Source organism: Podarcis bocagei, assembly GCF_964188305.1.
Source record: "Podarcis bocagei genome assembly, chromosome: 12".
NCBI classification, from domain to species: Eukaryota; Metazoa; Chordata; class Lepidosauria; order Squamata; family Lacertidae; genus Podarcis; species Podarcis bocagei.
This window is the reverse complement of record NC_138137.1, coordinates 8,845,552-8,860,691: the sequence shown is the minus strand read 5'-3', so window position 1 is coordinate 8,860,691 and position 15,140 is coordinate 8,845,552. Positions and strand designations below refer to the sequence as shown.

The 15,140-nt window shown below is 46.6% G+C and overlaps 1 protein-coding gene across 1 annotated transcript in view; it reads left to right on the top strand.

Moving 5' to 3' along the window:
* ITGA9 (integrin subunit alpha 9) overlaps positions 1 to 15,140 on the top strand; it is a 250,926-nt gene that overhangs the window by 77,582 nt on the left and 158,204 nt on the right. The window contains exon 15 of the mRNA XM_081165107.1: positions 11,882 to 12,042. Coding sequence (XP_081021233.1) covers positions 11,882 to 12,042 — 161 coding nt within the window. The remainder of the gene's footprint in view (positions 1 to 11,881; positions 12,043 to 15,140) is intronic.

The window sequence follows — 15,140 nt, the reverse complement described above, 5'->3', positions numbered from 1 at the left end:
TTATGTCGGTAATCCTTACAGCAACTTTGAGAGGTCAGTATAATTACAAAACTGCAGATGCAAGAGTGAGACTCGATGGCTTACCTAAGGCCGCATACTGAGTTCATGGAAAAGATGAGATTGGAACTGAGGATTTATTCTCTTAGCCGCTATGCTACAATAGCTCTCAGTTAATGCAAAGACTAAGATCAACATGGATCAAGGTTTTTGTGGGGTTTTAAAGTAGCTAGAGCCTCCCCTCCCCATGTTACCAAGAGCTTTTTCTGGTAAATGTCTGAGGAATTACTTTCGTGTGATGAATTTTTTTTTGTATTGAAAACTGGAAGACCAGTAGATATATTCCAGCTCTTCTTAAGAGACCCCATAAACCAAAGGCACTCTTGGAACAAGCCTGGATTTATGCCTTGTGTTTTTTAATGTTCGCCTGAAATCTTCCTTTAAGGTTGTGTGAAAATGGCATATCTTCCTCTTAACTGGTTAGTTTAAACATAGATCTTTCTATTTAAAAGTTGTTTTTTTTATAGTGCTGCAAGTATCTTGAATGTTTTAGTGGCTGCTTGTATCTGTTTAGTTCTGCAGCATATTTTGTGAATTACGGTACAAATTCCATGTGTTTTATGGGAACATGTTGAAGGCTAAAATCTTAGCCAGTCTATTTATAGCTGAGATGGGCGTACATTAACAAGCAGTCAGGCAAACAATAGCATGTTGCTATGCAGTGTGTCCTATTGACTTCTCTTTCAGAGAGACCCAGATACAGTGACTTTCTAGTGTTGCTGGCTCTATATAACAGGTGGGCTAAAATTAGATATAGATATCAGTGAGGCTGAATGAATGTGGGGATGCTTGAGGAACTCATTCTTCACACTTTCTGGTTTGAACTGATCTGATCTTCACCTGCCAGCGTAACATAAAAGTTTAGTCATATTTTAAGCCAAGTTTTTCAATAAAGTCTAGGTACAGTGGTACCTTGGGTTACTTTACCGTCGGGTAATGTAATTTCGAGTTTTGAATGCAGCAAACCCGGAAGTGTATATTTCTGGGTTTCGCCATTCACGCATGCGCAGAAGCGGCAGCTTCGGATACCGACTTTTCAGGGTAAGTACGGATCCCCGGGACAAATTAAGTTCCTACCCGGAGGGTCCACTGTACTTGTTTGACATCCATTTTACCAATATGACAGGGCAGCTGAGCTTGAAGTATAGAAAAGTCATATTGCCCGTGTGATTATTCTTGAGGGGATGCTCCACATCACCAGCTGCATCCCTGAGCCACATGAACATCTTTTCATTTGTGTGCCACCTTTCCATAGTCCAAACCATGCTCAAGGTGGCTTAAAACATGGAAGAAATACATTGTTAGCATCCGTCTGTCTCGAGAGACAATGGAGTGCGCTTCCGGGGGTGAAGTCATACTGCTGTGTTAGCAGCACCAAAGTGACCTTCCTGTATGGAGGTCCTGGGCTGTCCAGAAAACAAGAGCCCACCTCTCAGCCTCACTGATGTGGACCAAGGAAGCGTACAAGGTGCCACTCAACAACCTTACGGATCTCGCTCCTGATTTGTGTAGGGTTCACTCCTTACCCTTTTCTTCTCCTGAAGATATCCTGCAAGAAAACGGAGATTTAGGATCAGAGTTTTCCTTCTCTTAGATGGGCCACCTTCCCAGGTTGATGAGCCCCATCTACCCCTCACTTCCCTCTACATGGAAACCACCATCTTGATCATCGGACCAGCTATTGGTCTTGTCTGCTCAGTCTGCCGGAGCTTGTCTTTGCATGCAGGGGACTGAAAAAAGTAAAAATAAAATGAAATGGTATAATGCAGGAAGAAAAAGGGAGTGGAAGGGAGGAGAGGGAAAGCAAGGTGATGCACTAGTTCTACTAGAATAGTTACGTAGTTCTGTCTTCTTCGCAGATTCTGGCTGTCTTGGAGAGCAACCCTATCCTAAAAGTACACCCCTTGTCTTCCATTGCACAGTTCTTCCCACAGACAGCTGATACGATGGCAATTGGAATCCTCCTGTTTATTTATGTGCTGTGAACCAAATTTGTAGACGGTCTTTCAGCCTTGACAGCTCTCATGGCTGTTTATAATGAACATGAATGAAAACAACTCAAAACTAAAACAGAATCACCGTATTTTTCGCTCTATAAGACACACTTTTTCCCTCCTGAAAAGTAAGGGAAAATGTGTGTGCGTCTTATGGAGCGAATGCAGGCTGCGCAGCTATCCCAGAAGCCAGAACAGCAAGAGCGATCTCTGCACAGCGATCCCTCTCGCTGTTCTAGCTTCTGGCTTAGCCGTGCGAAGCCTCTTCAGGGCAGCGGGATGAAGGCTCCCCCACCCTGAAGAGGCTTTGTGTGGCTTTATGTGTGTGTCTGTATTCCACTTACTTATACTTACACACACACACACACACACACACACACAGTCAGCATATGCAACAGAACATGTCTCTGGGATTCAGAATATTTTTTTTCTTGCTTTCCTCCTCCAAAAACTAGGTGCGTCTTATGGTCTGGTGCGTCTTATAGAGCGAAAAATATGGTGGTTGCAGCAGCAGTACATGGAACTATGTGTGTGTTGTTGCGACATCCTTCTCCCCTCACCCTAGAACAGGGGTCTGCAACCTTTAAGACGAAAAGAGCCACTTGGACCCGTTTCTGAAGGGAAAAAAAACTGGGAGCCGCAAAACCATTGCGACATTTAAAACAAATATATCTCCAGAGCCGCGATCTGACAGTGGGTGGGAAGGTGATGTCGGGACGGTGCGTGACTAAGGCACGCACCGCCCCCATGCGATGTCACAGCCAGTACAGCGACCGCCACAGTGGGGAGTGTCGGGGCGCACAATGCGCCTCCTCCCCTCGCTAGTATCCGCCCCGGAGCCGCGGCAAAGGTGTAAAAGAGCCACATGTGGTTGCAGACCCCTGCCCTAGAAGTTCCACCTCCTGCTGCTCCCCCGCACTTCAAGGCACTTTGGTTCAGTCTCTGGCTGGCCCCCATAGTCCATATTAAAGTGTTGCTTGGGAAGCCAAGCAGAGAGTGGCAATTAATGATCTCAGAGCAGGTTAGACTTTGAAACACAATAAAGAATGAAATGATGCAGCGCATTAAGCAAACATTTCAAAACTACAATGAAAACCACATACATTTAATAGCACATCAGATAAACACTTGGTTAATTTGCGGTTGGCCTCAACTGTATCAGACCTCCGAGAAGGCCTGAGCAGAGAGGTGTATCTTCAGTTGATACCACAAATAAGCAGTGTTGGCACCAGTTGTACCTCAGAAGAGAAGGGTACTCTACAGCCAGGGCGGGGTGGCCAACACAGAAAAGGCAAGCAGTGTTATGCCTGAATTTTAGTCTCTAAACAAGAAGATCAGGTGAGCTTGCATGTGTCTGTTGCTCGCATGTTCTGCTGCTTGGGTTAACAGCAATCTCTAAAAGACTGCTGCTTACAGCATTGGATGAAGCGACTCTATTTTTACCATTCTGAAAAAGAGCTATTTATGAGCTGAAACTCACTTAGACACAAGCCCCTCAGAGAGCAGCACACAAAAGGGGTGATCTGAGTCAGCTGCTAACTACCAATCTAGTGACATCTGCAAGCTGGGTTTTTTTGTTTTTTTAAAAAAGTTAGGCTTGCTGTTTCAGTTTTCCACTTCTGACATCATTGGTTGTGTCTGCCAAAAGGCAAAGTGGAGAAAGATGTGAAATATACTACTCGAGATTGTAAAATGTCAGCTGTTGCCGAGAGGTGGCACGGTCACAGCTGGATGTAGATTGCTCATGGACAGTTTTCTGTTACGTCTGAGAGTCAGTGTGCTCATTGCTTTAAATTGCTCCGTTGGGTGGCTGTTGCCACAACTCAGTGAGACGTTTGGTGTATAGGCGCTCCCCCTGCAGACTGGATGGTTTATATATTTGAAGAATTTTTACATCACGCCTCAGTTGAGAAAGGCTATCGGTTTGCAATGATCAGTAGTCAAACAGCCCCTTCCCTAAAATACGTGACACACAAGGAGAAAGGGATGGGGATGGAGGAGGAAAGAAGCAATCTCAGGCACTAGTTCTTCAAGCAGGGATGGGGATCATGTGACCCTTCAGATGTGCTTGAACTCCAGTTCCCTTCAGCCCCTGACAGGGATGATGGGAGCTTGAGTTCAACAACATTCGGAAGTCATCCCTGGTCGAAACAGGAGCAGCTATCAGGGGTAGTGGTGCTTACCTGGCTTCCTGGCATGGGTGTCACTGCTGCTTACCAGCAGGAAGAAGAGGCAGGGTGTGGAGGTTGGTGTGGGCACCCCTTGCAGGGCCATTCTTGTAGGAGTAACGCAGACAATAGGAGGTTGAATGCAGGTGAGCTGTGCAGAAGCACGCTGGCAAGCATGCTCCAAGCAAGCTGCCGGCTAGCTCTGCTGAGGCTCCTTTTATTAGCAGAAGTCAACAATTGGAAACAGTAGCGAAACCACCCTGAACTCAACATATTTCCATCTAAGCACATTTCCAGCATTAGCAAAGACATGTGTCAGCAGGTGTTTCGCCAGAGTGGAGCATGCTCTGGTTATCTCTCTCTTGGACTACTGCAATGCACTCTATGTGGGGCTACCTTTGAAGGTGACCCGGAAACTACAACTAATCCAGAATGCGGCAGCTAGACTGGTGACTGTGAGCGGCTGCCGAGACCACATAACACCAGTCTTGAAAGACCTACACTGGCTCCCAGTACGTTTCCGAGCACAATTCAAAGTGTTGGTGCCTAAACGGCCTCGGCCCAGTATACCTGAAGGTGCGTCTCCACCTCCATCGTTCTGCCTGGGCACTGAGGTCCAGCGCCGAGGGCCTTCTGGCGGTTCCCTCGCTGCGAGAAGCCAAGTTACAGGGAACCAGGCAGAGGGCCTTCTCGGTAGTGGCACCCACCCTGTGGAACGCCCTCCCACCAGATATCAAAGAGAAAAATAACTACCAAACTTTTAGAAGACATCTGAAGGCAGCCCTGTTTAGGGAAGCTTTTAATGTTTAATAGTTTATTGTATTTTAGTGTTTTGTTGGAAGCCACCCAGAGTGGCTGGGGAAACCCAGCCAGATGGGCGGGGTGTAAATAATAAATTATTATTATTATTTCCCTGCCAGTGAGTCTTGGGGAGGACCGCTCCCCCTGCAAGCACATTCTCCACCTTGGGCCTGGGGGCAGCCCCCATACTCACCACCGCCACAACTCTAAGGACACTGCTGCTGTGGCGGCAAATGTTTAAACGTTTTATATATTTTAAAGTGTTTTAAAAGTGTTTTTACTTTTTACTTTGTTGTATCACCAGAAACGGTGGTTTTTTATCCATGTATTTTTATTTTGTTTTGTTTTATTTTGGGTTGGGGTGGGATGGTTGTTGAGTGGGGTGGGGATTGGTTTTGTTTTGGTGTAATTGTTTCTTTGTTTGTTTGCTTGCTTTTATATTTTGTAAATGGAGGCGAGTATGAGGCTTGGGATTCCTACTGTGGAGGGGCGAGGGAGGTATGGCGGTGGGGGCAGATGTCATAGGCGAAGGGGATCGAGATACGGATATGCTCGTACCCCTTCCAATCTGCACCCCATCCCGAGAGACGAGGGTAGGGTGAGCAAGGATTACTCACCTCCGTCACTGGTGTTGTGCAATGCCAGGTCTATAGGCAACAAAACCGCCACCCTGCGAGATTTCATCATCTCGCAGGGGGTCGACCTGGCTTATGTGACGGAGACCTGGGTGCGCGAAGGGGATACTGTTACCTTACAAGAGATGGCGCCCCCGGGTTTCTCCGTCCTCCACCAGTCACGGACTGTGGGCCGGGGGGGAGGGGTGGCACTATTAATCCGGGAAGATTGTTCTTTCAGGGCTCTACCATCGCCATCGATCCCCGGCATTGAATGTGTTGGCCTAGTGTGGGGCTCCGAGGTGAGCTTGGCTGTCTGGCTGGTGTACCGGCCACCTAGCGCACCAGCAGCCACCCTGTCAGGCCTGCTGGAGGCGGTGGCCGGCTGGGCCTTGGAGTTCCCTAACCTATTGGTATTGGGGGACTTCAACATCCATGCCGATGCCACTCCCTCCTCACAGGCTCTGGACCTGGTGTCTTCCATGGCGACACTAGGGCTCTCCCAGTTTGTTTTGGGCCCCACACATCAAGCAGGCCACACGCTGGATCTGATCTTTGGCGTCGGTATAGATGTGATCATGTTTCCTTCGATGAAGGTGCCATGGTCTGATCACTACGCTCTGAAAGCCAGGATTGACGTTCCACCCCCACCCTGCTTAGGTGGTGAGCCGATTTGGGCTTGCCCGCGGAGGCTGATGGACCCTGATAGATTCCGTCAAGCCTTGCGGGACCTTGCTCCCCCTGGCGACTCATTGACTGAGCTTGTTGAGGGCTGGAATACCCAGCTCCTGGCAGCCATCAATGAGATCGCACCTAAGCGCCCTCTGCGACCCCGCAGAAACCGGGCTCCCTGGTTTACTGAGGAGCTCCGGAAAATGAAGCGGGACCTCAGACGGCTAGAGCGAGTATGGCGGGGTGCCCGTGACGGAGCCTCAAGAACATCTTATAGGGTTTTTATGAAAACCTACGAGATGGCAGTGAAGGCCGCTAAGAAGTCCTACTTCTCGGCCTCCATTGCATCCGCTAGCTCTCGCCCGGCACAATTATTTAGTATAATTCGGTCTTTAACGTCCCTCGAAGGACAGCCAAATTTAAATAACAATTCGACACACAGCTGTGAGGCATTTGCGAGCTTTTTTGCGCAGAAGGTCCTGTCGCTCCGCCATGACCTCTCTGCCAATTTGGATACAATAAAGGAACTGGAGGCCCCTCGACTGTCCTCGGGTCCAGTATTGGACCACTTTGACCGGATATCCCCAGCCGATGTGGACAGACTCCTCCGAGCTGGAAAGCCCACCACTTGTCCTCTCGACCCGTGCCCGTCTTGGCTGATTAGAGCGTGTCCAGACGAGGTGCGGGCCCCCCTGGGGGATATCATCAATTTGTCCCTTGGCACCAGGACATTCCCAGGGGAACTGAAGGAGGCAGTGGTGCGTCCGCTCTTAAAGAAAACTTCATTAGATCCCTTAGATCTATCCAATTACCGCCCAGTTTCGAATCTTCCATTCCTGGGTAAGGTGATTGAGAGAGCGGTTGCTGAACAGCTTGGTAGGTTTCTGGATGAAACATCGGCTCTGGATCCATTCCAGTCTGGCTTCCGCGCTGGTCATGGGACCGAGACGGCTCTGGTCGCCCTAACAGATGATCTTCGTAGACAGCTGGATCGAGGCGGGTCGGGGCTGCTGATTCTTCTAGATCTGTCAGCAGCTTTCGACATGGTCGATCACGAACTTCTGGACCACCGCCTCGCCAACGTGGGGATCCAGGGCACAGTCCTTCAATGGCTGCGCTCATTTCTCTCTGGTCGGGGACAGAGGGTGGCGCTTGGGGGGGAACTGTCATCACGCCACTCCTTGGTGTGTGGAGTGCCTCAGGGTGCGATTCTCTCCCCGATGCTTTTTAACATCTTTATGCGCCCCCTCGCCCAGCTTGTCCGGAGTTTTGGGCTGGGCTGCCATCAGTATGCTGATGACACCCAACTCTATCTGTTGATGGATGGCCATCCTGACTCGGCCCCAGACACACTGATCAGATGCTTGGAAGCTGTGGCTGGGTGGTTACGTGGGAGCCGGTTGAAGTTAAATCCTTCGAAGACAGAGGTCCTCTGGCTGGGACGGAGCGATATGGGATTGAGGGGGCAACTCCCATCTCTTGCGGGGGTGCAATTAGTGCCAGCACCGTCCGTTAAGAGTTTGGGTGTAATCTTCGATACCTCCCTCTCCATGGAGGCGCAGATTGCAGCTATAACAAAGGCGGCATTTTTTCATCTCCGCCAAGCTAAGCAGTTGGCTCCTTACCTCTCTCGCCCTGACCTAGCCACTGTGATCCATGCGACGGTCACCTCCAGACTGGATTATTGTAACTCGCTCTACGTGGGGCTGCCCTTGAGACTGACCCAGAAACTCCAGCGGGTGCAGAATGCCGCAGCGAGACTCCTTACGGGGTCTTCGCTGCGGGATCACATTCATCCGGTGCTATACCAGCTGCACTGGCTCCCGGTGGAGTACAGGATCAGGTTTAAGGTGCTGGTTTTAATCTTCAAAGCCCTACACGGCCTAGGACCCTCGTATCTACGGGACCGCCTCTCCTGGTATGCCCCACAGAGGAACTTACGGTCCTCAAATAAAAACATCTTGAAGGTCCCAGGCCACAGAGAGGTTAGGCTGGCCTCAACTAGAGCCAGGGCTTTTTCGGCTGCGGCTCCAACCTGGTGGAACGCTCTGTCACAAGAGACAAGGGCCCTGCGGGACTTGACATCTTTCCGCAGGGCCTGCAAGACAGAGCTGTTCCACCAGGCCTTTGGTTGGGGCACAGCCTGACTCCCTCCTTTGGCAATCTTTACAATACTTTAGTTTATGGTTGCCATCAATTTTGATTTTAATTAATTCTTATGATGTTTTTATAATGTTGCACTATTTTAGTGTTGTTAGCCGCCCTGAGCCCGGCTTCGGCTGGGGAGGGCGGGATATAAATAAAATTTATTATTATTATTTAAAGTTTTTCCCGATACTTGATTACGTCTGCGTCCCCGGTCCTGCTTCAGCCAAGTGTTATGTCTAGCAAACAAATTGTGAGAGGACAAAAAGTCAGGGGGGAAGCCCTGTTTTCTAGCCAAGAAGGTCAGGGAAAGCCGGTGTAACGCTCCTGGACATACAGTTGCATGTCTGGTGCGATGTTTGCCTCCGCAAAGCGGAGCGTTACCTCCACACATTTTGGCACTCTGAACCATGCATTTGCACCACAGCGACCTTCCCACCTCCTCACACCTCTCCCTCTTTCCAAGCTTCAGTTACTTCCATGCTCAGAAGGCCTTCTCTACTGGCTGCTTCTAGGTCTAAAGGGTCTCAGCTGAGTTGACAATTATTTCTGCAATTCTTGATCTTGGTCTCTTAATAGCTGCTTCAGTTTTCCTCTTGATAGAATATTTTTTTCATACTTTGCTTTGATTGGAAACAAACCAGATGTGTGGCACACTTAATTCTCATGCCTCTAAATAATCTAATATGCAGCCAAAATATGTAATCAGCCATTTAAAAGGCACAGGAATCGGCTTTTACTGTCGCATGCACAATATGCAATGTGGTTGTGCGGTTCTTAGTAGTCTGCAACATCTGTACTTTCCATTTTTATATCAACGTTCTTATCTTGATGGGATGTGCCACCAAAGTGCCAGATTGTACACTGTTAAGTGCAGTTATCATAAATGCAGGGAATGCTGGTTTGCAGCAGAGGAAGTTTCCTATTGGAGCGAGGCTCATGGATATTAATGAACATGATACAATAATGGTGTTAACTTTAGCTTATCACTTCAGCAAGGCGACCTTGGCAGATGACTTACTGTGCTAACCTTTGATGACAGCCCTGATTGTAAACGTTTAGGGTACCGGTTAGCAAAATGATGAGTAACTAGTGTCGAAATTCGAGGGAACCTGTTGTGTCGAAACTATACTGTTAACACACAGTAGTTTACCAAAGTTAAAAGATGCACTTCTTTCCCTTAACAGACCTTTCACTAGAGCAGGCTGGCAGAATTTGAGATCCAGCAACTTGAATGTAGCCCTCTACCAAGTATTGCAGAATGCCAAGTGCTTGACACACTTTTTTATCCTTAAGTGGGCTGCAAAATCAGGTTTATAACACTGTTGCTTACGTAGGCTGGTGGCTTGCATTTAAGTCATTGGGTCACAAGTAGCATAAGCTTGCCTTCAAGCAGTGTTTTCCAAACTTGAGTCTCCAGCTCTTTTTGGACTACAACTCCTACCATCCTTAGCTAGCAGGACCAGTGGTCAGGGATGATGGGAATTGTAGTCCCAAAACATCAGGAGGGCCGAGTTTGCCTATGCCTGTCCTAGACTGACTGTGTGATGGGTATTGAAGGCACTTTACTTCAATGGCTGCATTCGTATTTGCCCAGTTGCCCAGAGAGTAGCATTATGGGAGTGTTCTTTGATTCCCTGCCATCTGTTCTATGGGCTTCTGCAGGGCACTAGTCTGTCCCCAATGCTCTGGAGATAGATAGATAGATAATACTTTATTCGGCTATAAGCCCACCAGGTAAAACCAATCGGTAAATAAAATAGCATTTTACATTCTAAAATATCAACTAAAATATTTCAGCGCATAATCTCGTTCACATTACATACAGTCTCTAGATGTACCATATTGTGGCCTTGAATATAAAGATGGTGGATTGAGTTTACTAGATTTTAATAGTCATGCAGCATTCCATGAAGTCTTTTGTATGAAAGAACAGAATTCGGGAATCTTGCAACCTGTAATGTTCTATAAGAGTCAATGTCCTGGAGTAGATAGGCTAGATGTAATTCAGGTGGTTTAGCAACAGTTTCCAAAATGATTGAGCTCAGAATCCTTGATCGGGGAACAATATATAAAGGACAATTAAACAAGATATGATGAAGGGATTCTATTGATTTGTTGTCACATGCGCATAAAACAGAGGTTTTACCGTTAGAAAATCTATTGTTCAGCACATTTGAGGGGAACACATTAAATCTGGCTCTAACAAAAGCAAATCTATGTGACGCAGCCGATAAGGTAGACAGATATCAAGGTATCTGGGACATAAATGTAATGCCCTGGTTTATCGGGGAACATGTGCCATCACCTGTAGTAAGATTTTGTTGCAAGTCGACCTCCTCCAATCTTTGTTTGATGACCTTTTTTGCTGTAATTAGATCTAAGTTTAATATATCAGAAGGAGAGATTCCATAAGTCAACAGTTTGGAATGGATTTTTGTTGCCCATGGATTGGTGAATTCATCTCTCCAAAGGCACTGAATAAGATGGTAATTGGGCAATTTATGCCAGAGAGACAGCCAATAATTAAAGGCATGTCTCCACATCAGGATCTCTAAGGAGGGGGTCTAATGCTCTGGAGCCTTTTTGTCTTTATTTGAACATGCACTTGTTAAGAACCTGTAAGAGCCTGCTGGATTAGACCAATGGCTTATCAGCGCCAAGCATCTTGTTCTCACAGAGGCCAACCTAATGCCGGTGGAGAACCTGCAAGCAGGCCTTGAGGGCAAGAGCCCTCTTCTCTACTGTGGTTTCCAGCAAGTGGTCTTCAGAAGCATTCCTGCCCCTGACCCCAGAGACAGAGCATGGCCATCGTGTCTGGTAGTATTGCTAGTCTTATCCGCCATGGAATCCGTTCAATTGTCTTTAAAAGCCACCCAGTGCTGTTGCAGTTATGGACCTGTTGCTGAATGGCAGAGGTCAGCGTGGTGCAATCCTAAAACAAACCAAAAGACATATACCTCTGGAGATGTAAAGGCTGCCCTCATGTTAATTTTTCTTTTTTTCTTTTAAAATATTTTTATTACATTTTCCATTCCCCCCAATTACATTATAACATCTATCATAATTCACTAATCCCAAATTGTCCCTTCCCTTCCCTCCCCCACCTGGACTTCCCTCAACCTCCTTTTCTAGTTTGTTTTCACACATTATCAAATCCTGCTTATTTGCTTTCCATTCATTTTTTTATATTTAATCTTATAATTTATTTCGTTATTTGTAAATGTTTACTCAGAACCTACTAAAGAGTCCAATTCTTTGCACTGTTTCTGTAGATCAGCCAAAAATGGTTCCCAATCTTCTTTAAAGGATTTTTGTGTGTCCTTATTTCGTTGCCTGTCAGTTAGTTTTGCCATTTCGGCATATTCTGTAAGCTTTTCTTGCCATTCTTTCGTTGGTATTTTATCGCTTTTCCATTTTTCTTTTTTAGGATTGAACTGTAACCTGACGGCAGATGTGGCAAAGAAGGAAAAGGGCCATCCCATCAGGGTTTACTTTGTTTCTTCCGGAGAAGCAGTGGGCCAGATCACAGAGCAGTTCCAGCTGTCCTATATGCAGCAGAAGTGTAAACAGTACCTAGCCTATGTGAAGGTCAGTCCGTTTCCCCTATATTCAGTGGCGTAGCGTGGGTTGTCAGCACCCGGGGCAAGGCAAGTAATTTGCGCCCCCTAACCCGTGGATTTGCGCCCCCTAACCCGTGGATTTGCGCCCCCTAACCCATGAATTTGCCCCCCCTGCACCCCCCACGCTACGCCACTGCCTATATTATTTATCAGTTGAACCTTCTTGTCTTTGCAGTTGTTGGATCAAATTAGTCTGCATGTGGTAATTCAGTTAACCAGGGCCGGCCCTGCCGTTGGGGAATGGCAGAAAAGCGATGGAGGGCAGAACTGTTTATGACACAAAGCTTGCCCCATCACTCCTAAGCTAGCCTGCAATGAAGGAGGCTGTCAATGTCGCCAGTCTTGGAAATAAGATTCAACCCTGGTCAGCTTGGAATATGTGAGGGGGAGAGTTAATGCAGGCAGCAAAATGTCCTTGGCCCTCATCTCTAAAATGTTTCCGGTTACCTGGGAGTAAGCCCTACTAAACTTGCTGGACACACTTCCAAGTAGGATTGACTGCGTTGTAAAAGGGCCTCTTTTTTAATGGAAAGACTTGGGGCATTTTATATACAGTTATTGAATGCATACAACAAATGTTGGCAAGAAAGAGTGTCTCCAACTGATGCTCCACCCTGAGGAAAGACGTCCAGATCTCCCCTGAAAATGTAGAATTAGCAGAAGAAAAAAAGTCTGGGTTTCCTGCAACAACCAAGTAACAATTGGTTCATTTCCGTATAGCAAATGCATTATCTCAAAAGACCCTGAACTAGTCCCTTTTCCCATGTCTGTAAATAGATACTTGTCTCTGCCGTGGCGTTGGTTATTCTTGTTGCTTTCCTTTCTCAAGTACACTGGCTTTAATTTGCTTAGCTTTATTTGTAATAAGACTCCAACGCACAATTGTTTGACTCCAGTAAGGAGTTGATGATGACATTGCAAAACAGCTAATTCTGTCAGGAAGCTGCTCTTGTCCCTAGAGGAGAATCCATCCACTCACTTATCAGCTTTCCCCCCACAATTTTGGTAGAGACCACCCACGTCTGTCCTAATAAGCTTCTTTGCATACGGAACATTACTGTTCCAGAAAACTTTAAGCAAGCATGCAAATATTCCTCTTTGGTATTGTTATGAGTTTTAGGAGTGGCATTAAGCCGTGTGCCAGATCCCTCTAATCCCCGGATCCAGCAAGTGTTAAAAGCTAATCAAGCCTTATAATTCCTAGCCTAGCCAAGCTAGTTTCCTGGGGGATTAAGGAGCTCGGTGGGAGACAGCAAAAGGTTGGAGCCCCCTCCCTCAAAGCCAGAGTTGAAGGCAGAGTTTGCAATGATGGTGAGCTGGAGAGTCAGAGCAACGTTTGGTTTCTCTTTGAATCCAAGTCTGTGGCTATGGGAGAAACAAGACCCTTTTGGGTTGTTGATGGTCTGAAGCCCTCCATCGTAGGCTCAGGTTGTATATATGTGTAACTAAACTGTACATCGCGGAGACAGCACAATCTCCCCTTGCCTCATTCCCAAAGGAAACACAAACTCTGAGTAAGCACTTGGAACCTGTGGAATTTTGCACTGCTTGCAGATCGGGGTGTTGTGTAACTGCAACAATATTGTTTTCAATTATAGTTCCTTGCTCAGCTACTATGTGCATCAATGAAGTTTGCTTTGATCTAAAGCATTCCTGGACTGTAGGTCAGTTCATCTAAACGTCTTAACAAAACGTATTTCCTGCTTGTTCTTGTTGTAGACGTATTTCCTTGTTAGGGAAACTCTCAATAGGAAGAGCATGTCCCTCAAAAAACAACCCCCACCTTTTTGTACCATGACCATTTTCCCCTAGATAATTATTTTGAGTTTGATATGCTTCAAGGAGATGAACAATTGCCTGCTGAAGTCTGTTGGGAATTGCAGCTGCTTTGATAATTGAAGGCGAAAAGGGCAACGTTCAATGTTATTTTGGAGAAGTGAGAGAGATGGGAAGCTGTACAGTAGGAGTGCAGCTTTCTAGATATTGTGGGACTCCAACCCCCATCAGCCCTAGCCAGCATGGCCAATGGCCAGGAGTGATGGGAACTGTAGTCCAGGTTCCTCACCCTGGCCATTCAGAGTGCTGATTTTAATTTCCTAGCTCTACAAATTGCAGGAATGTTCATTTGCTTGTACAGTGAAGGATGGGAAGTGATAGGAACGAAGGTCCTGGACAGTCTGTGCTCCAGTGGGAGGAAGCAGTATTGACTGTTTAATGTTTGAAATATGGAAGAGCCTTGAAAACAGAAGAAGGCTGGGTGAAGGGGTCATGATTACTTAGGAGATATATATGGTAAAGAGGTCAGGGAGAGAAACATTGCTCAGTTAACTGCCACAAAGATTTTGGTGTCCTGTAACGTGTTGTAAGAGATTGCCTTCATAATTTTACATGTGTTCCAAAACCTCATCTACTCTGTTGTAACACGGTCAACATGAAACAGCCTTCTTTTAAAAATAGCCTTTTATTTTCTTTCTGCTGTGACTTCTAATATACGTACCTTACTTTCCCTTTCTAAAAATATGCATTTGGACTACATACAGCCAACAGGGTAGATCATAATGGAAAAGATTGTGCGGATTGTGCTCTTAAAACAACAGACTGGGCCCAAAGGGCTGTGAATGAGCTTCTGGTCATTCACTGTGAATTTTTCAGGCCTAGGCCACTTTACTCTTTGGGGAGATAGCTTCCTGTTTTGGTAAGACTGTTTACGCTGAGGAGAAGGGGTTGAAAAGCTGGCTTGTGTGCTTTGGCTTGCATGGGAGTCAGCCAGTAAATGGAGTTAATGTTATCAGTCCCCAGTCCTGGCTTAGTGTGAAAAGGCCCCTGCCAAAATGTACTCATTTCCTTGAAGCATTTTGCCCCCTCTCTTAAGAAAGAAGTGCTTCTGGAGTAGGGTTTAGAAACAATACCCTCAGGCTTAAAATCCAAGAGACATGGCACAAAAGGAAAAGGTATGGGGAAGAGAGGCAGGGGGAAATGCAAAATCTTACAGCAACCAGCTGAAGTGGATACATTCAGAGCTCAGTACAGCTTATTGCTCAAGGGAGCTGATGCTTCTTTCTCTGT